The sequence below is a fragment of the Canis lupus genome, chromosome 21, assembly GCF_003254725.2.
Source record: "Canis lupus dingo isolate Sandy chromosome 21, ASM325472v2, whole genome shotgun sequence".
In the NCBI taxonomy this organism is placed as follows: Eukaryota; Metazoa; Chordata; class Mammalia; order Carnivora; family Canidae; genus Canis; species Canis lupus.
Genome location: NC_064263.1, coordinates 33,091,287 through 33,116,801, shown reverse-complemented (window position 1 = coordinate 33,116,801; position 25,515 = coordinate 33,091,287). Strand labels below are relative to the sequence as shown.

Here is a 25,515-nt window from a genome sequence, read left to right as displayed (position 1 = left end):
TAATTTGTCAAATCCATGTTGTCTTATAATTTTCTCTTTTCACTTTTGAATCTTTAGCTCTATATTTAAAAGGTACTTTTTTAAACTCAGTGATCCAAAGAGAAGGACGTTATCTTAGGGCATTTAACTATATAGAAATATAATGTGAGTTACATGTAATTTAAAAATTTTCAAGTTGGCGCATTAGAAAAAGTAAGAAAAACACCTGAATCTATTTATTTATTTATGGGAGGGACAGATGGAGAGAGAGAGAAAGAATCTTAAGCAGGCTCCTTGCCCATGCAGGGCCCTGAGATCATGACCTGAGTTGGACACTTAGCTGACTAAGTCACCCAGGCACTCCATCTGAAATCAATTTAAATAATACATTTTACTTGAACCAATATATCAAAATATTACCATTTCAACATGTAATCAACACAAGAATTGAGATATTTTACATCCTTTTTTTTATACCAAGTCTTTGAAATGTATTTTCTACTCCGAGCACATCTTAATTCAGACTAATAAGCACATTTCAGTGTCTTTATAGCTACATGTAGATAGTGGCCACCATATTCGGCAGTACAGCACTAGTATTAATTCTTTGGTATTATCTAACTTCAAACTTGTGAATATAAATGACTTTCTCATCATAATTATTTTATTCATTTATTTAACCAGTTTTTATTATATTCTTATATAATGAACGTATTTTATATGATTATATATTTTATGTTTATAATTACATAAATATATGCTAAGTACAAATCTAGTATTTTGAGCATTCGGAAGTGGAACAACTACTAGAGCAATGGGGAATTAGGGATAGAGATGGGGCACTATCTCATTCTAGTCGGAGCATGTCTAGAGTAGACCTTGCAAGCGCAGGGCATGCATGGTTAAGTGATGAGGCATCCAGTTTACTTGGAGTTTAGGATATAAGAAGGAGGTTAGAGAAATAAGTTTAGGAAGATAGGCTAGACCCTGTGCTCAGTCTGTAGAGGATTTTGAGTACCAGGCTAAGGAATTTATAATGTTCAGTTGGTATTTGGTAGTCATTGAGAACTTCTGAGCTGTGGATGTCACTAAAAGTCTCACCATCATCTCTTTTTTGTTTCCTTAAGGCTAAAATCTTTGGGTAACTTAAAAAGTTTTTTAGGGACGCCTGGGTGGCTCAGTGGTTGAACGTCTGCCTTTGGCTCAGGGTGTGATCCCAGGTCTGGGGATCGAGTCCTGCATCAGGCTCCCTGCGAGGAGCCTGCTTCTCCCTCAGCCTATGTCTCTGCCCCGCCCCCTCTGTGTGTGTGTGTGTCTCATGAATAAATAAATAAAATCTGTAAAAGAAGAAAAAGAATAATCCATGGTAAATCTAAACTCTGGAGTGGATTCTGTAGCTATTAGAAGAATGAAAAATGTCTCTCTATGCTGTTAAGGCATTGTTCTCTCCAGGATATGTTGTTAAAAGAGCAAGGTGCAGAATAGTAAGTCAGTATGCCATGTTTTATCTAAGAAGGGGAGGATATGAGTAAACACATACACATGCCAATATTTTGTTACATTTTTCTTGAAAAGAAAGGATGTCTTTAAAAGCCAGTAACAGTGCTTACCTCTGGGGAGAGAGATGATACAGGGATGGAGGTGAATCTTCTCTAGATGTACTTTATTGTGTAGATTTGACTTCAGAACCGGGTGAATATTTTACATAATTTTAAAACCATTAAGTCAGAATGGAAAAAATCATTACTTTTGGCCAGGAGGAACCATCAGTAGAGTGGCAGGTGGGTAAGTCAGGTTGCATGGGGGACAAGGAGAGAATCTTCTGTGAGGAAATGAAGATGAGACACAATAGCTGGATAGAATACCTTGGTCAAGAAAAGCCTAAATTTTCTTTAGTTCATAGGCATCTGAGCAATTTTCTACAGAAGGGAGCCTGTGGCAGAGCAAGAAGCTGAAGACAAAACAAAAACAAGCCAGGAAGAAGAAAAGAGACTGAGATGAAAACATGAATAAAATGAGCACTAGAGGGAAAAAAGAGTGGGAGAATGAGTGAAGATAGAAATTTAGAGGAAGGGTAGATGTAGGGGGAATTCACTCACTCTGACTTGTAAGTAAATCATGTTAGAGGTTCTATAACGGGGTCAGGGCTCCACACCAAAATGGGGAACAAGAGGCAAGTAGTAAGCATAATTCTGTTTTAAAAATAAGGTTTGAGAGACACCTGGGTGGCTCAGTGGTTGAGCATCTGCCTTTGGCTCAGGGTGTGATCCCAGAGTCCCCGGATCGAGTCCTGCATCGGGCTTCCTGTGTGGAACCTGCTTCTCCCTCTTGCCTATGTCTCTGCCTCTCTCTGTGTCTCTCATGAATAAATAAATTTAAAAATCTTTTTAAAAATCATAAGGTTTGATCTAAAAAAAAATCATAAGGTCTGAGATTTTTTACTATTTTTTAATAATATTTTATTTATTTATTCATAAGAGATAGGGAGAAGCAGGCTCCATGCAGGGAGCCCGATGTGGGACTCGATCCCAGGAGCTGAAGGCAGATGCTCAACTGCTGAGCCACCCAGGCGTCCCAAAATTTTTACTCTATTTTATAACCCCTATCCATTTTTGAGTGAATTGAGGTAAATGTTTATGTTAAATTAGAAACCAGTAGTTATCATATTCTATATGTACCTAAATATCTGCAGAAATCACATTTCCTGAACACATTAAGGAGTAAATGCAATACATTAGAGACGCATATTTACAAGATTACTGAAGATCTTCTTTGTTTTTGTTTTCTTTTTGTTTTTGTTTTGTTCATTTGTCAAAGTGCCCAGTTCTTCATCTGGTACATGTTGGGTATTTGTCTTGTTTTTTCTTTTAGTAACACATTCTTACTAGCATTGTATTTATGGTAATGCTGGCAACTGGTCAGTGTAGAGTTAAACTGAGTTGTAGGTTTTTAAACTTTTAGATATTTTACTTTTATTAATACTGAGAAATGGATGTAATCTTATTAATATAACTTCTATGTTGATACTTTTTTTTCTGAAATGTTTGATTTGTCTTTTAGAATTTCCATTTTATTATGTTTTAATCCTTAACTTAGAAGTTAACAGCTTGCAAACATTTGCTATTCCGGGCTCTATATTTCTCAGTATACTTTCAGGGTTTCTTTATCCCTTTCCGCTAGCCTTATTTCTTGTTTGTTTGGTAAGTATATAAAACGAATTTGGGAGACTAGGGAAAAAGCTTTTGATAGAAGGATGGCATCTAGTCCTACCAGTCTATGTAAGCATAAACTTAATAGTTTTTAGAGGTGATTAATGTTAAAGTAATATCTTTGAAGTCCTCCCATAAGCAGATGTTATAGTTTGGGTTTTTTCCTAGAGCAGGGGCATTGCAGACTTAATTGCATTTATATACTTTGTTTTAGCCTTTCCTTCCTACTGTGTTTTGTAATTCAGATAGTCTGAGAGTGTTATGGGCACGCATTTAAGTCCAGGGCTGGGTGTAGTATTTTCAAACACAGCAATTGAAAAAAGAATTGACTCTTTAAATTTTATTCTTAGGTTAGGTGCTCTCCTTATCTGAGTTTAATCACAAGTGCCAGTTAGTTTTAGCTGGTCTCATTTCAGTCATAATTTGATCTGAAAAAGATTTAGATCAAATAGGTTCTTACTCTCTGCACAAAAGATGTCATGCAGAATATCTTCCCCTAAGTGGGAAGTGAGTAGTATATGCATGTGACTAAGGTGGAAAAGTATACAATGCTTATGGTTTCTTGTTATTTCCTAGTGTTCTGGACTTGGTGCCTCATTCTGCTATATGCTCTCCTATTTAGTTGGGAGGCCAGTTGTATACAAATACCTAACAGAGAAAGCAGTAAAATGGTCACAACAGGTAAACATGTATTTTTAAATTATTTAATGTAATTCTTTGGCTAATTGGGAGCTCAGTGTATAGTCCCTATGTGAATTAACCCGGACTCAGGGTTTAATAAAAATGGTCTTTTGACCTAAGTAAATTAAAGTAGTGGGCAAATAATGAATGTTAATCATTTCAAATATGAAGTTTCTGTACTATACAGTAGTTTTACTTCTTCATTACTAATAAATTCAATCAGAGCAGAAAACATGTCTGTGAAGGCATTCACATATTTGGACACCTGTTTTGTGTTGATGTAGCCCACTGTAGTGGGTCACTGAAAAACTATCAACCAACTCCTTAAAGGCATTTCATCAGTAGAAATGGCTGTTCTCTTCATTCAGGATCTCTACAAAGACAAGAGAAAGGTCTACAAAGAAAGGTCTAATACAGTGTTGCTAAGAAAATCTAGTTTTATAAAGAATTAAAAGAAACAGCCTGTTAAATGTTAAAGCTCAGAGGAATTGTAGAAATCCTTCTGCCTTACCCTTTTGCTTTATAGACTAGTACATGAGAAATTAAGCATTTTGTTACAAATCACCATCATTATTTGTAAAGCAAGATCTAGAAATATAAACTATATTCAGTGCTTTTATTTAATTAACTGGCTAAATATCTCCATGATCATTTCTGTTGGATAGATTCTGAACTATCCAGGAATGGGAATTTGAAATAAGTATTTTTATATTAAGCAATTTATTTTCAATATTGGCCTTATCTTGATCCTAACTGGTTTCTTTCTTATGACAGGTTGAGCGTCATAGAGAACATCTCATTAACTACATCATATTTTTGAGAATAACACCATTTCTGCCTAATTGGTTTATTAATATTACATCCCCTGTGATAAACGTGCCATTGAAAGTTTTTTTTATTGGGACTTTTCTAGGTAAGGCCTCTGACTCACTCTGTGTTAGAACTCATTGTATACATACCTAACAGTGTCCAGATGGGCTAGATTTCGTGTTCTTTGTACACACGCTAGCACCATATATATAACTCTTGGGCAGAGGGTCTGGCATACATAAGTAGATACTCAGAAATATCTGTTGGATTGTGTTGATTTAATTATTTTTGTGTTGCTTCTTTTAAAGATGAGCACTTTCTATTAGATATTTTTTTGATCAAAAAAAAGATATTTTTTTGATCATACAGATTTAAGCAGGATTTTTATTAATTCGTTTCTCTTCCTGGTTGGAAAAAAAAAATCAAGGTGCCCTTTTTGAATAATTTACTCCCTTATTTTTTAATCATGTATTGAAATATTGAACTTTAATTTTCAGGAGAGAGTTGATCTTGTTTTTCTTTTTATTGACATCAGTATTTACTATGAGCATTACCAAAAGTATGAGGGAAGCAAGGATTAATAAAATGTTCTTGCTTTCAAGGAATTGGCACTTAATTTTGAAATTAATTAGTGGACATAAAGATTCATTTATACATTTTGTGAATTCCGATAGTTCTTTAGCAAGAGTATTATGCATTTCTTTCAAATTTAATTTGAATTGTTTAGATACCAATAAAATGAACAGATTCTTCTCGTATTGAATATGTGTTAAAGTTTAAGTTCATATTTATAGGTCTACTTGAAAAGAATAATCAAAATAAATTTTTTTGTTGCTACTTTAAAAAACTCATTGACCAACTTAAAAATCTTAGGGATAATTTTGGATTTTGTAAAATAACATTGCATTCATGGAATCAGAAGAATTTTTGTTCCTATCTCCTTATTTTACAGGTGGAAACCTAGAGTTTTAGTTAACTTCAACTTGGGCTGAAGTAATTTTTCAGTTCTAGTTTTTAAGAAAATGTAATTGTTCTACCTATGCTGTTTATAAACTGCTCTTACTCATATTTTGAGTATTTTTCTGAGTATCTCTTACCACTTCATTTTTTTAAAAGTATATTCTGTCTCCAGGATGAATAACAATCTACTCAGTCTTATTTTTGAACATTTAGATTGTTTCCAGATTTTTGTTACTTATAATGGTTTAATGAATATCCTTGACACTAGATCTTTGCTCATATACATTAGCATTTCCTAGAGTTGAAATTGCTGGATCAAAGCACATTCTTTTTTTTTTTAAAAGCTATTGGTAAATGTAAATTATTTTCGGGAAATTTTTCTTGAGTTTCCAGATTCATTCTTCAGAAGTAGTGATGAAAGATTGATTTCTTTATGTGGAAATAAATGTGAGGGACTTTAAACTAGATTACATTTTTCCAAAATGGAGACCAGTATATTATTCTTATAAGAAATTTTATGCACAGAGACAATTGTAATTTTAAAAAATTTAAATACAAATTTACTTGAATCAATTCAAAGTATTAGATAATGAAGTGTTAGAATAATGTCAGTGCTGTTATGAGTTCTGAATAATTTTGTGAATATAAAGTATATTACAAAATCTTATTTTAAAAAATGATTGTTTATGTTTTTGTTTTAGGTGTTGCACCTCCCTCTTTTGTAGCAATTAAAGCAGGAACAACACTGTACCAGCTTACAACAGCAGGGGAAGCTGTTTCCTGGAACTCAGTATTTGTTCTAATGGTTTTGGCTTTTCTTTCTATCCTGCCAGCCATCTTCCAAAAGAAACTAAAGCAGAAATTTGAGTGAGAAATCACCTGGGTTTTAGTCTTCCTATCATCATCATCATCTCAGGATTGGCAGGTTTATGTGTTAAAATCACCTCTTCGGTAGTTGAAACGAGTTTCTAAAATAAAATTTCCTATCACATAGTTAAAATAATGCATGTAAGTGGCAAGGAAGAAAAGAAAGTAAAAATGGAAATTGATATACTATGAAAAGTACTGTCAGTAGTTATGATAGACATCTTCTAAATTACTACTCCAAGGGTAGCTTTAGATAATTAGTAGTAGCAGTATAGTAGGAGATTTTTGACCCAACTAATTCAATTTAATATATTTCATGAGTGGGCTATATATACTTATTCTTGACTTGATAATTTAATGTTTTTTTTCTTATCCCTTAATAATAACTAAAATAGGGAAAGCAAATACAAAATTCAAAAGCAAAGATTCTAGATTTTTAAAAATAGTATTGCAGTTCTTGCTAATGTTAGTCTTCCTTAAGAGCATAAACTTGAAAACTAAAGCTCAAAAAGAGATTTACATTTTCTTTTTTTTTAACTTTGATGTAATGGATTTGTTTAGAAGCTGCATGTTGGTGGGTTATTGAATTTAGAAAGGATATCAAGCTATATCTATTTTGTAAATTTTATTTTTGTTTTTCTCTGTTCTAGATTATCATGAGTTAGTCTGAAATTTAAAATTCTGGCCAGTATATTTTCATCTTTTTTCTAGCTTTCACAGTATTTCCACTGTGCATATAAAAATGGCGATTACATGATAATTGTATTATATTGGTGTTGATAATTTATATTCAGATAATATTTTGTTACACAGTTCCCTTTACTATCTCAAAAGGGGATCAAAAACAAACATTCAAGTATGCAATTTTTAGATGATAGATTAATTATATTACTTTATATTTTGAAACTGAAGCAGTGGCAGTGCAACACTTAAGTGGCTAAATATAGTTTTTTGGTTTCAATAACTGTAAAATTTACCTCATTTATTTATTGGTCTGGTCATTAAAGTATGTATTATGTAATTATCCTTTTTATGCATGATATACTTAGAAGAATGCCTTGTTTCATTTTTATTGATGGCTTTTTTGTTTGGGACTGCTTTTGATTAATGCAGTTATCCAATTTAAGTGTTTTTACTTTAACTCAAAGTAAAAAGAAATTCTCACATGGTAACTACTCTATTTAAATGGTCCTGGAAACATTAAACAGCTTTCTGCTGCTTGCTTAATGGTAATACCTTTGATTTCTTGATTCTAGGACATAGCTGATTTATTAGGTAAAGTACTCTGTCAATTTTACCTTCACCCAAGACTGTCATGTTTAAAATACTTTAGCTGTGGGAGAAATCCTTGTCTGTTTTTATTGTGAGAGGAATGGTCATCCTCAAAGTCTGTTTCTACTACATAATGTGGACTAATTATTTTTTCTATCACAGTATTAACAAATGGATTTATTGTAAATACAAAGAAGATATTAATATACTATTCTTATGTCACCTGGCCTTTTGTGTGAAATTATTTATTGTCATTTCTAGCAAGGTTTTTCTTCCTTATTGACCAGAGATTGAATGATAAAGGTTTTTGTTATTTTTACAAATGAACTTAAACATAAGTCTTTTTGGATAAGGTTCACTAAATATTACTGTATAAAATGTAATTGAGTACATTTTTATCAGACTTTTAAAAATAAAAGTAAGAGCTTGGACTCAGGAGAAGCCTATTTACTCCGGTGTGTATATATTGTATTTACTCTATTCTCAGAGTATTATCCCAATCCTTATCATTGATTGTTTCCCTTTGCTGATTACTTTTTCTGAGTTTCTTATAAAGACTTAGCTGCCACTTAGATGGGGTATAGTTTCTTCTCTTAAGAGAATAATCAGTCTTTTTTCAGATTCATCATCATTGAATGTACCCCAAATGCAGTCAGTGGCCTGTATTCATGGATTTACAGACTTGGCCTGATAACCAGATGTAGATTCAAGCTTCAGCCGCGTCTTGAAGACAATTACACAGTAATCCCCACCGGAGAGCAAGTACTTATAGGGAGAGGCAAGCAGGCTAACTAGGAAGCTGACACACAGAGACTATTCACCTCTTAGTTAATGACCTTTCTCTGGAGTTCTATTACTTTGAGTATAATATTTCTAAGATACTTAATGAATGCAAATTAAAGTATAATAAGAATAAATTGTACTGAAAAAACTTAAATGTAGTACTTGGGATTTATTTCATGGAAGTATTTATGCTAAAATAAAACAAAACAGCCTTTCATTGAATAAAACTATATTCTAAAATTCTGGTGCACATTTTCACCTCTAAGAATAGAAATTTTCTAAATACCTAATTTTTATACTTGGCTTTTGAGAATCTTAAATCAATTTTTAAATTGTAGTAAGTAGGGATCCCTGGGTGGCTCAGTGGTTTGGCACCTGCCTTTGGCCCAGGGCGCAATCCTGGAGTCCCGGGATCAAGTCCTACATCGGGCTCCCGGCATGGAGCCTGCTTCTCCTTCCTCCTGTGTCTCTGCCTCTCTCTCTCTCTCTATCATGAATGAATGAATGAATGAATAAATAAATAATAAATAAATAAATCTTTAAAAAAATAAATTGTAGTAAGTACAGATAAATGTTTAAATTTATAGTTCATATGCTGATTTCTCTATAAAAATTCTCCTTGGATTTTGTTTTGTTCTGTTTTTTAGGATTTGATTTATTTGAGAGAGCAGGGGGTAGGGGCAGAGGGAAAGGGAGAAGCAGACTCCCCGCTGACCAGGGAGCACAACATGGGACAAGGGCTTGGATGCAGGCTCGTTCCCAGGACCCTGGGATCATGACCTGAGCCTAAGGCAGATGCTTAACCAACTGAATCACCCAGGCACCCCTTTTTGGTTTTTTAGAAAATGTGTAGGATAAATCAAAAGGGCTGAAGCTTTCCGGGTGTGTAAATGATCATTCACCATTTGTAGTTTAGATGTTTAGAAAGTGGATCTTAGTACAAGTTCATTTTCTTTCTTTTTTTCCTTAATTACCTTGGAAAAACTTTCTAGGCTGAGTGACTGGAAGAATACTGTTGAAGCTCTAGGCCTCATTTTTCTCCTCTGGAACAAATGAGTTCTAAGGTCCGGGTTCCTTATAGCTCAGACATGATTGAATTCTCTGAAATTAATAAAAAAGATTAATAGGGCAGCCCCAGTGGCTCAGCGATTTAGTGCCTGCCTTCAGCCCAGGGTGTGATCCTGGAGACCCTGGGTTGAGTCCCATGTCAGGCTCCCTTCATGGAGCCTGCTTCTCCCTCTGCCTGTGTTTCTGCTGTTCTGCTTCTCTCTCTCTCTCTCTCTCTCTCTCTCTCTCTCATAAATAAATAAATAAATCTTTAAAAAAAAAAAAAAGATTGGGGCAGCCCAGGTAGCTCAGCGGTTTAGCGCCGCCTTCAGCCCAGGGCCTGATCCTGGAGACCAGGGATCGAGTCCTGCATCGGGCTCCCTGCGTGGAACCTGCTTCTCCCTCTGCCTATGTCTCTGCCTCTCTCTGTCTCTCATGAATAAATTTTTTTAAAAAAGATTAATAAACCTTTTTTTTTAAGATTATTTATTTGAGGGCAGCCCGGGTGGCTCAGCGGTTTAGTGCCACCTTCAGCCCAGGGCCTGATTCTGGAGACCCGGGATTGAGTCCCATGTCGAGCTCCCTGCATGGAGCCTGCTTCTCCCTCTGCTTGTGTCTCTGCCTCTCCTCTCTCTCTCTGATCTCTCATGAATAATCTTTTTTTAATAATCTTTTTTAAAAGATTATTAGAGAGAGAGAATGAGTGGGGGGAGGGGTAAAGAGGGAGAAGGAAAGGCTGACTCCTCACTGAGCGAGGAGACAGCAGATGGTGGGCCCTCTCAGCCTCCATAATCATGAACCACTACCTTCTTTTTTTTTTTTTTTTTTAAGATTTTATTTATGAGAGACAGAGAGATAGTGGCAAAGACACAGGCAGAGGAAGAAGCAGGCTCCATGCAGTGAGCCCGATGCGGGCAGGACTCGATCCCAGGACTCCAGGATCATGCCCTGAGCCGAAGGCAGACGCTTAACCACTGAGCCACCCAGGCGTCCCAAACCACTACCTTCTAACAAGTCTCTTTCCAGACGTTCAAGCACACGCACATGTATCTCGGTTCCATTTCTCTGGAGAACCCTGACTAATTCCAAGGTTATAGGCGACTGTTAGCTGGAGACAGAAAATGACTATAGATATTGAAAGGAAAATTGGAACTTCTGGTTAGAACATGCCAAAATATTACAGAAGTAAAGGCTTTGGAAATGTTGGAGAATAGTGATGGATACAAAACATTAGAATTTGTCATCAAGAACTACATGTGGTCTCACATGTGCAAATGTTCATGTCATTAGTGTGTGTGACTCAAAATGTATTTGGTAACATGGGTAATTGTCAGAATTTATATATACAGCTTCTGGCTACACAAAAGTAGGAAGGAAAAAATATCTCTATAAGGCTTGAGAGAATTGCATCAAGTTATGTGATAGGGAGCTATGTGATGTATTTTGGAACAGCAGTTCCTAGCTGGATTCAAACCCTATAGGAGTGATTTTTAGTGAAGTGTAAAAACTAAGACCACGAAAGACCTGAGAGGCCCTCTAATCATCTTTCTTAGGGATCTAACTTGGGTGAAGGAGAAGGATGAGATACTGGTCATCTTCAGAGAACAATTCTAACCAGGCTTGTTGGGAAGAGAGGTCTCAGCTCAGAGTAGCTGGAACTGAGTACAGAGGCCCAAAGAGTAAGAGTCTGGGCAATGGAAATAAATTCCCTTTTGGTTAAAATGCTCCCTGAATGCTACCCTGGACATCAATTTACTTCAGCTGTAAATGTGGGAAGTCTTGGTTACAAACAAAACAAGCCTCGCAGGCCTTATTATATGGGACAATTCTGAAAAAACAAAGGGCTGCTTGGGAGTGGGAGGGTGGGGGTGCATTAGGATCAATACTAACCCATTTGTCACAATGAAGCTGGGCGTTTGGGGGCAGGCTGCACTCATGTCCTGGTACTCCATAAAGTGTGGTTATTATTAAGGTACACTGATTGCAAGCAATAAGAACTGACACTGGCTTGAGCAAAAGGATATTTATTAGCACCTCTAGAGGTTGGGACCCAGAAACAATGGAATGGCCCTAGCAGGTTGAAGTCAGGCTATTGCCAATGGAATGAATAAAGTACAGTCATCTTGGGGCAGCCTGGGTGGCTCAGAGGCTTAGCGCCGCCTTCAGCACAGGGCCTGATCGTGGAGACCCGGGATTGAGTCCCATGACAGGCTCCCTGCATGGAGCCTGCTTCTCCCTCTGCCTGTGTCTCTGCTCTCTCTCTCTCTCTCTCTCTCTCTCTCATGAATGAATAAATAAAACTAAATAAATAAAAATAATATATTCAAGATGATAAAGATATTAATATGATGCAAGAACAAGAAATCATAAAGAAGTAGGTGAAAAGGCACATCTGGGTGACTCAGTTGGTTAAACCTCCACCTTGGGCAAAGTCCCATGTTGGGCTCCACACACAGCAGGGAGTCTGCTTGTCCCTTTGCCCTGGCTCGTGCTCTCTCTCCCTCAAATGAATAAATAAAATCTTAAAATCTAAAAAGCAAATCACAATATGTTACACACCATATGACAATCATAGACATAGGATAGAAATTAGTGGTTGCCCAGGGGCTAAGGAAGGGTTGAGGATAGGACAAAATGGGTGTGACTAAAGGGCCACATAAGGGATCCTTGTGGGGATGGAAAGTGCTCTGTTCCTTGACAATGTCAATAGCCTGGTTGTGATCTTCTACCATAGCTTTGCAAGATACTGCTTTTGGAGGAAACTGGATAAAAGGTAAATGAAATCTCTCTGTGTTACTGTGTTATTTCATAACTACACAAAAATCTACAATTATCTCAAAGTAAAAAAGTTCAATTAAAAGACAAAACGAGGGGCAGTCTGGGTGGTTCAGCAGTTTAGTGCCTACCTTTGGCCCAGGGCATAATCCTGGAGACCCAGGATTGAGTCCCACGTCAGGTTCCCTGCATGGAGCCTGCTTCTCCCTCTGCCTGTGTCTCTGCCTCTCTCTCTCTCTCACTCGGTGTCTCTCATGAATAAATAAATAAAATCTTTAAAAAATTTTTTAAAAATAAATAAAAAACAAAATGAAAAATCACATAAATATGTTGGAAGTAGAACAGATCAAACCCCAAAACAAAAAAAAAAAAAATGCAAAACAGTAGAAATTAATGAAATGAACAAAAAGGCAATAGAAAGAATGAACAAAACAGAAGTTGGTACTTTGAAAAGACCAAGTCAGGGACACCTGGGTGGCTCAGTAGTTGAGTGTCTGCCTTTGGCTCAGGTTGTGATTCTGGGGTCCTGGGATCGAGTCCCTCATCGGGCTCCCCATGGGGAGCCTACTTCTCCCTCTGTCTATGTCTCTGCCTGTTTCTCCGTGTTTGTCATGAATAAATAAATAAAATATTAAAAAAACAAAGACTAAGTCATATACATTTGACAAGACAAAAGAGAAAATGTGCAAATACATACAATGCACACTGAAGAAGGAAAAATGGATGTATATGCACAATGGAACATTTTTATATTACCAAATTAAATGATCTTCTTCTTCTTCTTCTTCTTCTTCTTCTTCTTCTTCTTTTTTGTAAATGTTCTTCTTAATGGGAAACTTTAGACACATTTTCTTTAGGATTGGGAACTAAATAAGGATTCCTGCTACCATTGTCACAATTTGACATAGTACTGCATATTTTGGCCAAATGCTATAAGAAAAGAAAAAGAGCTATTAGGTATAAAGATAGGAAGGGAAGGAAAAACTTATTCAAATAATCATCTACTTAGGGATGCCTGGGTGGCTCAGGGGTTGAGCTTCTGTCTTTGGGTCAGAGTGTGATCCCAGAGTTCCAGGATCAAGTCCCACATCGGGCTCCCTGGATGGAGCCTGCTTCTCCCTCTGCCTATGTCTGCCTCTCTCTCTCTCTGTGTCTCTCATGAATAAATAAATAAAAATCTTTTTAAAAAATCATCTACTTAAAAAAAAAGCAACAAATGAAAAAAATTAAAACTAAAATGAGGCATGGGGTGCCTGAGTGGCTCAGTCGGATATGCCTTCAGCTCAGGTCATGATCTCAGTGTCCTGGGATTGAGCCCCACATTGGGGCTTCTCTGCTTCTCCCTCTCTCTCTGTAATCTCTCTCGCTCTCACTCGCAAATAAATAAATAAAAATCTTTTTAAAAAAGCACAACTAAAATGAGGCTTTAGCAAAGTTGCTGGACATAAATGGCACACTGGTCAATAGGATCTACCATTTTAAAAGGTAATCTTTGGAGCAGGGTACCTGATGATCTGCAGATCTATCTTTTGTTTCAACAGTGTTGGACAGAACAGACCTGGGCATGTCCCTCTTTCCAGCCTCTTACTACCCTCCAACCTATCTTCCAGTTGCAACTTTTGGAACCATCTTTTCATCTATTCTCTGCTTCCAGGACCAGCAACACCATATTTTGAGTTGAGTTCCCTATTGCTGATTAACCATGAGCTCCCAGATTCATCAGAATTATTCCCCTGGGGTGAAGACGGCCATCAACCACCTTGTCAACATGTATCTGGGGGATCTTATACCTGCCTCTCTCTGGGCTTCTACTTCCAACTTGAGGATGTGGCTCTGGAGAGCAGGGGCCACTTTCATCATTTGGCCCAGGAGAAGGGCAAGGGCTCCCAGCATCTTATGAAGATGCAAAACCAGGATGTGCAGAAGCTCTCCCAAGATGAGTGGGGAAGAACCCTGGAGACAGGGAAGCCACCATGGCCCTGGAGAAAAACCTGTTGCAGGCCCTTTTTGATCTGCATGCCCTGGATTCTGCATAGACCTCCATTGCTGACTTCCCAAAGAGTCACTTCCTGGAAGAGGAGATAAAATTCATCAAGAAGGTGGCTACCACCTGACTAACCTCTGCAGGCTGGCCCCCAGGCTTGGCTGGGTGAGACTCATTTTGCAAAGCTCACCCTCCTCATTAGGTTTATTTACTCTCAGGCTTCTCTTAACTAGGGAGCTCCTTGGACACAGGACCTTTGCTGATGGGAGGGAAGATTGATGAGTTTCCAACCAACTTGTATTGGTTGAAGGAGGGGTAAAGGAACTATAAGTTCTCAGGAGGTTGGAGGGCAAGTAGTGCAAGTGTGGATGAGGTACAGCCAGAGGCACAAGTGGGTGGTCAGGGCTGTGCAACTTCAGGGAGTAGAAGTTGGGCCTGGAGCTTTTCTATTTATGGTCAAAGTCTGGATCTGAGGCTTCATAAGAAGGTCTAGAGCAGAATGGACTTTTCAAATCCTACTTTGAAAAAAGAGAAGTACTGTTGAAAAGGTTCTGAACCTGAAGTTTGGGAGTTGGGACCATCATAACTAACTACCCCAGGTTTGTTAGTTTTAAGAAAGGGTTGAGGGGCGCCTGGTGGCTCAGTCAGTTAAGTGTCTGACTCTTGATTTCGGCTCAGGTTATGATCTCACGGTTGTGGGACTCAGCCCTGCATCACAGGACTGAGCCTGCATCACACTTGTTGTTCATACAAAGTCTGCTTCAGATTCTCTCCTTTTCTCCCTCTTACTCCTCTCTCAAATAAATAAAAAATCTTTTAAAAAGGAAAGAATTTAATGAATAAATACATACTTACAAGCTGTGCATTGTATTATTTATTTATTTATTTATTTATTTATTATTTAAAAAATATTTTATTTACTTATTCATGAGACACACACACAGAGAGGCAGAGATATAGGCAGAGGGAGAGGCAGGCTCCACACAGGAAGCCTGATGTGGGACTCGATCCTGGGTCTCCAGGATCATGCCCTGGGCCGAAAGCAGATGCTCAACCACTGAGCCCTCCGGGGGTCTCACATTGTATTTTTTAAATTGACCAGATGTTTTAGCTTAGTTTCATCATTACTAATGATGGTATAGTAGTGGGACATTCCACTAGAATGTGTGATGTTTGGGAGTTGATTTCAAGCAATTGTATTCTAGATATTTTACAGAAAAAATAATTTAATATAGGGAATTGTAGGTGATCCCTGGGTGGTTCCATGGTTTGGTGCCTGCCTTCCGCTCAGGGCATGATCCTGGAGGCCCAGGATCGAGTTCCACATCGGGCTCCCTGTATGGAGCCTGCTTCTCCCTCTGGCTGTGTCTCTGCCTCTCTCTCTCTCTCTCTGTGCCTCTCATGGATAAATAAATAAAATCTGGGCAGCCTGGGTGGCTCAGCGATTTAGCACCTGCCTTCGGCCCAGGTGGTGATCCTGGAGACCTGGGATTGAGTCCCATGTCGGGCTCCCTGCATGGGGCCTGCTTCTCCCTCTGCTTGTGTCTCTGCCTCTTTCTCTGCATCTCTCTGTGTCTCTCGTGGATAAATAAAATCTTTAAAAAAGAAAATAAAATCTTAAAAAATATATATATATGGAATTGTAGGTTTTGCAAAATTATTGGAAAGTTTGGAGGAGCAGGTTGTAGACTGAAGATCCAAGAATGACTTGTAGAAAACATGACTCCTGTTCAAGACCCCACCACCATAGCTCTGATTCAGAATTTAGGAGTACAGGGCCTAAGCTACCACATAACCATTGCTGCTTCTTAGATCCCGGAAGAGAAAGCCTGCTAGTTTTGCCACTGAAACTCTGTCACACCATGCACAAGGCTGGAGATAGACCACTGGCATCTCTAGAATCCTCCCTCCCCATGGAACCCTGCCAAAAGTAGCAGGAAAATAGCATCTGTTTCTCTTTTCCATTCAAATTTCTTGCAGGGCTTCTAATTTGTGGAAACTATTTTGTATGCAGTATTCTAGTGTTTAGAGTTTGTAGCTTTCCAGACTCTGCAATACAGAAAAGAATAATCAGAGCCAACTCTGTAATCTGCAGGGCTCAGTGTGAAATGAAAATGCAGAGCCCTGTATTCAAAAGGCAGGGGAAAAAAGGTGCCATTAAAGGTAGCAAAATAAAAAGATTTTTCCTTTCTTCCAGGGTCTCCTTCTTGACTTATTACGGTGTTTTTATTTTCTATTTAATGTTGTTCTAAGTAAATAAAAAATTAAAATGGTAATTTATTAGCTTTAAATTTATGTTTGTCTTTATGTTGTGCTGTGCCAGTTTTTGTTGTTTTAAAGATTTTGTTTATTCATTCAGGAGAGACAGAGAGAGAGAGAGGCAGAGGGAGAAGCAGGCTCCATGCAGGGAGCCCAATGTGGGACTTGCTCCCAGGTCTCCAGGATCACATCCTGGACTGAAGGCAGGCACTTAACTGCTGAGCCACCCAGGCATCCCATGCTATGCCAGTTTTAAGGCAAATATAAGAGTATTTAACTGCGTGTGCAATCTGAAATGATACGGTTCTACTGTGAAGCTCATATGTGCATATATATTCATTTCTTACATGAATGGTAGAAATGCTGCAGAAAGTGACTTTTGATTAAATTAACTACAGATTTAGGGGCAGTCCCGTTGGCGCAGCGGTTTAGCGCCGCCTGCAGCCCAGGACGTGATCCTGGAGACCATGGATCGAGTCCCACGTCAGGCTCTCTGCATGGAGCCTGCTTCTCCCTCTGCCTGTGTCTCTATGAATAAATAAATAAAATCTTTAAAAAAAAAAGATAAATTAAATACAGCTTTAAATTTTATTTAAATTCAGTTAATTAACATACAATGTATTATTGGTTGCAGAGGTAGAGGTCAGTGATTCATCCGTCTTATATAACACCCAGTGCTCATTACATCACATGTCCTCTTTAACGTTCATCACGCAGTTGCCCTGCCCCCTCACCCTCCTCCTCTCCAGCAACCCTTAGCCTGTTTCCTATGATTAAGAATCTCTTATGGTTTGTCTCCCTCTCTGATTTTGTCTTGTTTTATTTTTCCCTCCCTTCCTTTAAGAAACTCTGTTTTGTCTCTTAAATTCTATTTATGAATGAGATCATATGCTAATTCTTTCTCTGATTGATATAATTCACTTAACATAATATCCTCTAGTTCTATCCATGTCGTTGCAAATGGTGAGATTTCATTTTTTTAACGGCTGAATAGTAGTCTATTATATATATATATATATATATATATATACACATATATGTATATATATTTATATACATGTGTTCCCCGCATACATGTATATATGTATACATATATATATATATATACACACATGTATATATTTACATATGTATACCACATCTTCTTTATGCATTCATCTGTCAGTGGACATCTGGGCTTTTTCCATAGTTTAGCTATTGTGGACATTGCTGCTATAAACATTGGGGTGGGGACACTTGAGTGGCTCAACAGTTGAGTGTTTGCCTTTGACTCAGGGCATGATCCTGGGGTCCCAGGATTGAGTCCCACATCAGGCTCCCTGCATGGAGCTTGCTTCTCCCTCTGCCTCTGTCTCTGCCTTTCTTTCTCTGCCCCTCTCATGATTAAATAAATAAAATCTTTAAAAAATAAAAAATTAATAATCATTGGGCTGCAGGAGCCCCTTTGGATCACTACATTTGTATCTTTGGGGTAGATACCCAGTAGCGCAATTGCTGGGTTGTAGGGTAGCTCTATTTCCAACTTTTTGAGGAAACTCCATACTGTTTTTCAGAGTGGCTTCACCAGCTTGCATTCCCATCAACAGAGTAAGAGGGTTCCCCTTTCTTTGCATCCTCACCAATATCTGTCATTTCCTGTTTTGTTAATTTTATTCATTCTGACTGGTGTGAGATGGTATCTCATTGTGGTTTGGTATGTATTTCCCTGATGCTGAGTGATGCTGAATATTTTTTATATGTCTGTTGGCCATTTGTATGTCTTCTTTAGAGAAATGTCTGTTCATGTCTTCTGCCCATTTATTGATTGGATTATTTGTCCTTTGGGTGAACTCAACTGTTTTTATTTCACTTCTTGATGTGTGCACATTCTAGCAGCAGTCTCTGCCTGCTATTTATTGATGATTAAGGAAGGACTGAAAGGAGAAGGGACTATGGGTTGCCTATTTTCTCCTTTCCTTCAATGTCATCATTTTTAGCAAGTGATTGCTATGAGGAAGTCACATACATAAGAATGTGATAAGATTGTGTTTCTTAGAATGCCATTGCCTTCTTTCTGTGATAGAAGCAAGCTCTGGTTTATTTATTTATTTATTTATTTATTTATTTATTTATTTTAAGATTTCATTTATTTATTCATGAAAGACACAGAGGAGAGAGAGAGAGGCAGAGACACAGGCAGAGGGAGAAGCAGGCTCCATGCAGGGAGCCCGATGTGGGACTCGATTCCCGGACTCCAGGCTAACGCCCCAGGCTGAAGGCAGGCGCTAAACCACTAAGCCACCCAGGGATTCCCTGCAAGCTTGGTTTATTTTTTTATTTTATTTATTTTTTATTTTTGCAAGCTTGGTTTAAATGGAAAGCATGTCCTGTTGGGAGAGTCAGCACCCTGGCTTATGCAGTTGTAGACATAACATGCTAATTTCACTGAACTCCCAGGTATCATGGGCTCACCAGAATTGCCTGCTCATGGAGTATTGCAAATGCTGTATGGGAATGAGGCAGTGAGGAATTACTGAAGTCATATTGCTCATACAGCATCTGCTCCTGTGCACGCTCCTTTGTCCCATATGCCTTCACTTACAAAATACAAGTTCTGAGATAAAATTATGAGGAATTTTAAAAACAGCAACGCTGGAGCATAAAACTAAATCCATGGCCCTTCTCAATACAGAGCCCTATGCATAGGTGAAATACCAGGAAGCTGGCCCTGGCCATAACAGGAGGAGGTAGGAATGGGTGTTGAATGTCATTTACTCTTTAATTCTGGGAGACCCAGTAATACTTCCTGTGTCTTGCTGTTTACTGGCATCACTTTGGTCAATGTAGATAAAATGCAGCCCTGTTGTTAGCTCATACTGTAATTTTGAGTGAACTAGAAAAAGATGCCCCTTTCTTAAGATACTTTACTGCCATCTGTTGGAAAACTGTCATAATAACTTTATAAATTAATGGAGACTACAATGAATGGTGTCTCTTGGGCAGTACTCCTCAATCTGTAAAAACATGAGTGGCAGCCCTTCCTGGGCCCCTGGGGACCAGAGGCACACATGCTGAGAGCTTACAACCTAAGCTTGACAAACTTGGTGGGCAGGTGGCAGGGGTTGCAGTGGCAGGCCTACAGGTGGCCCAGGCATACCTCTGAATCCTAGCCTCAGAGGAGTTCAAACCGGAGGATGGGGAGGGAGGCAAAAAAAAAAAAAAAAAAAAAAAAGAGAGAGAGAGAGAGAGAATCGAAACTGGTTGTTCCTCTTTTTGCATTGCCTTGCCTCTTGGCAGCCTATGAAGATTGTCATGGTGGGGATTTTTGGCCACTTCCAACATCTGACAAAGCCTAGTGGATGGAAACAGTATTTTTATCTAGAGGAAGCATCTAAAGGCAAAAATAAAATACAAAATCCACCCCTTCCGTTCGCTTGTTTTTGGCTGGAATTCCATTAGCTCTTTGTGATCCACATATTTTGTGCAAATTAAAACATCTTGGTTGAGGGCAGCCTGGGTGGCTCAGTGGTTTAGCTTTGCCTTCAGCCCAGGTGCATGATCCTGGAGACCCAGAATTGAGTCCCACATCAGGCTCCCTACATGGAGCCTGAGTCTCCCTCTGCCTGTGTCTGTTCCTCTCTCTCTCTCTCTCTCTCTCTCTCTGTGTGTGTGTGTCTCCCATGAATAAATAAATAAAATCTTAAAAAAAAATCTTGGTTGAGCATTGGGTGTTTTGCTATATGTTGGCATATCGAACTCCAATAAAAAATATATATACAAGGGCAGCCCCGGTGGCGCAGCGGTCTAGCGCCGCCTGTAGCCCAGGGCGTGATCCTGGAGACCCGGGATCCGGATCGAGTCCCGCATCGGGCTCCCTGCATGGAGCCTGCTTCTCCCTCTGCCTGTGTCTCTGCCTCTCTCTCTCTCTCTCTGCATCTCTATGGATAAATAAAATCTTATTTTATATATATATATATCTTGGGGCGCCTGGGTGGCTGAGTCAGTTGGGCATCTGTCTTCAGCTCGAGTCCTGATCCTGGGGTCCTGGGATCAAGCCCCAAGTCAGGCACCCTGCTCAGTGAGGAGTCTTCTCCCTCTCCTTCTGACCCTCTCCCCTTGCTCCTGCCCTTGCTTGCAGTCTCTCAAATGAATAAATAAAAATTCTTTTTTTAAAAGATTTATTTATTTATTCATGAGAGACAGAGAGAGAGAGAGAGAGGCAGAGACATAGGGAGAGGGAGAAGCAAGCTCCTCGCAGGGAACCTAATGTGGGACTTGATCCCGGATCCTGGGATCACACTCTGAGCCGAAGGCAGATGCCAACTGCTGAGCCACCCAGGTGTCCCAATAAAAAATTAAAAAAAAAAAAATCTTAACATCAGGGGGACCTGGGTGGCCCAGTCAGTCGAGGGTCCAGAGGGTCCAGCTCTTGGTTTTGGCTCTCAGGTCATGATCTCATGGGTGGTGGGACTGAGCCTAGCAACCAGCTCCCACTCAGCAGGGATTCTGCTTGAAGATTCTCTCCCTCTACTCCTACCCTCACTTGCTCTCTCTCTCTCTCTCTCAAAAATAAATAAATCTTAAAAAAAAATCTTAACATCAGATGAATGTAACGTTTATTTGTAAAAAATGGGAAAACTGACTACAAATGTAATTTGTTTCAGAGACATCTTTCTAATTAGAGGGTCCCTGGGGTGGGAAAACAATAAAAGGACTCTGAAAGATGCAGGTATTGGAAACCCTACTCATGGCTGGGCCCTTCTTCACAGAAACGGGTAAGCCAAAGACTTGAGAGAGCAAGGGGTCTTTCTGAGGTCACATCATCTGAGTAAATTGCAGAGTTTACCTGCAATTCTGATTCTACCTTGGGTTCCCTGACTCCCAAGCCAGGTGGCTTCTCAATCCCCATGGATGAACATCTGCTTCTTTCTTCATCCTTCTTCTCTTTTTTTTCCTGAAATTTTGTGAACCTTTAGTCAGACCCAGAAAGAGCCCAAACCATTTTATTAACATTTACTAAAAGATTATTGGATATTGCCAATGCATTGCATTTAATAACAATGGCTAATAATTCGTTTGTAAGCGCCACACTTACTAGTGACCCTGTTACATCTCTTCTTTGTCCACAGAATACATTAAACTGTACTCTTAAAAGTGGAGCATCTCCTTATGCATAAATAGACAAATTGTTCTCCAAAAATATGTTCTAGGACATAATGCTCTGAACTTTAGAAATTCAGTTTATTTTGATTATAGTTAATTCTTGATGTGCTGTTTGAATTCTGTCAATATCATTATTATAAATTTAATCATCTCAATAATTAAATATCATTAGTTTTCTCTATGTAATTCTGGTATGATTTTTCTGTCTGTCACATTAAAGGCAGATTGATATAACTTGGAAAATTGATAGAATGACTCTGTATGTTTTTGTTTACAGTCCACTGGAAAAAAATGATAAAATATTCAATTATCAATTTTATAGATGTTTTCTCATTTTTTATTAAGATATCATTTACCTTAAAATTCACTCTTTTTAGTATATGGTTCTGTGAGATATGACAAATACAAACAATTATTTAATCACCGCCACAATCAAAATATATTATTATTTTTATTTATTTATTTATTTATTTATTTATTTATTTATTTATTTATGAGAGACACAGAGAGAGGCAGAGACCTAGGCAGAGGGAGAAGCAGCTCTCTGCAGTGAGCCCGATGCGGAATTCAATCCAGGGGGACCCTGGGATCTTGACCTAAGCCAAAGGCAGATGCTCAACCACTGAGCCACCCAGGCATCCCTCAAAATACATTATAATTCCATCACCCCAAAGAAATTTTTGAGCGTTCGGCCACGGACGAAGATAAATATATCTTCCTTTTGGGATCTTGTCCAAGGCCCTTTCACTTCCCTCACTAGACCATCTGGCCTTTCCCAGGAAGTTCTTGGCTCTCAAGTTGATGGGAATAGCGAGGCCACTATGTTCACAGTCTAAGGGAGAGGGTTGGCAGCAGCTCATATAAGGCCATCCGCCCAGACTCTCAAAAGATTCCTCAACCAAGAAGGATAGAGGGAAAGAGTGGACCACCAGTGAGTCATTCTTGAGTTTGTCAAGAGGCAAAGGTACCCCTCTGCTTATCTGGTCTTGCCACTCTGCCCTGTCTCAGCCTCCTCCAGTACACACAACACACGTGCACACAACACACAATTATTTACACATGCAGATGAACAAATATACATCTAATATACATAAATGCATATATATATATACACACACACACACACACATGATCAACCCTACACACAAATCCTTACTCACATATAAACTCAAACAGATATATACATAGATATGCAAATGCATGTGCTCATGAACTACTTCTGGGAAAATTGCATCACTTGTCGACGTTATCTGCAATTTGCTTCTCTTGTTGCTCAACTTCATATTTCCCAATGCCATGGGGCATCAGATGCTGCTTGTTGCTGACTCTTCTTTGAAGCTTCTTTGTTACTGTGGGTTATGGTAGCTGATGTGATGTCTAATTTTCAGTCAATTCAGGGAGCTTGTGTCATGGAGAGCCATGAGGACCTGATGCTTGTTATGAATGACGTATTGGGGGCTGGTGGGAGAATAGGGCATGGGAAAGTGAAGGCTGTGTGACTTCTGTAGAGATGGATCACTGTGCAAAAAGACCTGGCTGCTAGAGAGAGCTGTGGTTGTATCAGTCTATATCTAGCTGAATTTGTGTTTCCAGATTTAAGCCCATGCTATAAACCATCCATTTCTCTGTATCATCAGGAAGATTCATTTTATTTTATTTTGCACATGGTGAACTCTTCACTGAGCACTGGAGAATAAGGGTTTTAAGCACCTGTGGGTTCATCAGCTGATCTTTCTTGAATGCTGTGCTGTGAGCTGGAAGGGGGCAGGTTTTGCCTGGGTGGAGTAAAGTTGATTCCGGTCTTGCTGGAGGAAGTGCCTCTGCTAGTATAGGCGTAGACTATTTCTGGAAGGATATGCAAGGCATTGCTAACATTGATTGCTTTGGGGGAAGGAAAATGAGTAGTAGACATCAAAGCCCTGTGTGATGAGATGAAGAGAGCTGTAGGAGTTCTCGGTGGAGGACCCTTAGAAGAGATGAGGCATGAGCTCAGTCCTGAATGGGGTCAACAGGTGAAGGAGGAAAATTAATCTGGTATTAGCTTGAAATCCAGCCTTGGCCCTATCCTCACTTCAGAGGCCCTATATGAAGCCAAGTAAGAATATACAGATGAGTTTAGGGGGAGGGTTGTCCCAGCCTCCTTGTCTATATAGTATGTCAGGCCAAGTGAGGGTCCTTATCTGCCCAACACAGTGTCCCACCATTTGCTTTTCCCTTTGGGCATAGGGCAGACCCAGCTTGGAAGGGGAAGGCGGGGATGCTCCTGCTTTCTGAGTTTTTTAGTAGACAAAGGCTATTGGCCCAGGGAGTTTTTGACCTACATAGCTCTTCCGTTTGGAATTACAAGACTTAGTTGGGGCGGCAAGCCCTCATTCTACAGCCTGAACTGCTAGAGCTGTTATCAGGCTCAGGTAGGGTCAGGGAAGAGGTTTTGTATATGTTTACTGACGCAAATCAGAGAAAACGAGGTGGGAAAGGAGGTGCCGAGCAAGAGCCATACATATGTGATTCACTTTGGGCTTTCCAAATTCTGAGGTGGGGATGGGTAATGGACACTTTGGTCCCAAGAGGGTGGCTGCTTAGAAGACAGTAAGCAGTAAGGCTTGACCGGAGATATAGATGGTGTGAAAGGAAGAATAATAGGATAGATAGGTTGAGCCCGGATCATAGAGAATCTTGGCAGTCCCAGAGTTGGTATCCTACTAAGGGTTTAGCATGACCAGAGCTGGATGGCTGGCAGATTAATCTTGTGTGAGTAGGGGAGACTGGAGAAAGAAGATGACATTTAAAAAGTCTGAATATTATTTATTTTTGAAGAGATAATATGTCATTATGGTTCAAAACTCAAAAAATACAAAAGAATATACAGTGAAACGTTTCCCTTCTATTTCTTATCCTAGCCATTCAGTTTCCTTCCCTAGAAGCAATCAATTTTAACAATGTCCTATTTTCCCAAAAATAGTATATGTGTATACAAGAAAATACATAGTTCTTTTATTTTCTCTCTCTTTTTTTTACATAAATAATAGCATATTGCATACCCTTGTTTTTCTTATATGTTATCATCTCATTTAACTCATACAGCAAACGTAGTGAGACAGGTAATATTATCTCTCTCTTACTGATGAGGTAATGGAGGCATAGAGAAGTGAAGTAATTTACCCAAAATTACAGATTCTGTAAATGGTAAAGTTGAGATTTGAACCCAGGGAATCTGATCTCAGAGATCCATATAAGGGTCTCTGAGGAATATGTTATAACATCAATATATTTTTTAAAGATTTTATTTATTTATTCATGAGAGACACAGAGAGAAGGCAGAGACATAGGCAGAGGGAGAAGCAGACTCCTTGCAGGAGCCGGATGTGGGACTCAATTCTGGAACTCCAGGATCATACCCTGAACCAAAGGCAGATGCTCAACCACTGAGCCACCCAGGCATCCCCCAATATTTATTGTTCTAAAAGTCCCAATGGTAAAATTTATAAATTTATAAATCGAGAAATTGGTTCATTTCATATTAACTAAGAATGCTATGTTGACATATATTTCTGTAAGGTAATTTTCAGTGATTTATCGAGTTCTCAGTTCCATTAAGAGCTGTCTTTTATCTACCTAGAGGCAGCCAGTTGCCTACTGCATCCAAGATATTTCCTGTCCATAACAGAATCACCATGGTTCTTCAGAGGCTTTTCAGGTTCTCCTCTGTCATCAGGTCTGCAAGTCTCAGCCCATTTGAGGAGGACC

At 38.9% G+C, this 25,515-nt stretch overlaps 1 protein-coding gene and 1 pseudogene across 3 annotated transcripts in view; both read left to right on the top strand.

Moving 5' to 3' along the window:
* TMEM41B (transmembrane protein 41B) overlaps positions 1-8,224 on the top strand; it is a 34,724-nt gene extending 26,500 nt beyond the window's left edge. For all 3 annotated transcript variants that reach the window (XM_025459442.3, XM_025459440.3, XM_025459441.3), the window contains 4 exons: positions 3,086-3,179; positions 3,765-3,869; positions 4,644-4,782; positions 6,341-8,224. In XM_025459442.3, the coding sequence (XP_025315227.1) occupies positions 3,086-3,179; positions 3,765-3,869; positions 4,644-4,782; positions 6,341-6,510 (508 nt within the window). In that variant the 3' untranslated portion in view covers positions 6,511-8,224. The remainder of the gene's footprint in view (positions 1-3,085; positions 3,180-3,764; positions 3,870-4,643; positions 4,783-6,340) is intronic.
* A 5,348-nt stretch (positions 8,225-13,572) lies between these two features.
* On the top strand, positions 13,573-15,141 carry LOC112667959 (ferritin light chain-like; annotated as a pseudogene).
* The last annotated feature ends 10,374 nt before the right edge of the window (positions 15,142-25,515 follow it).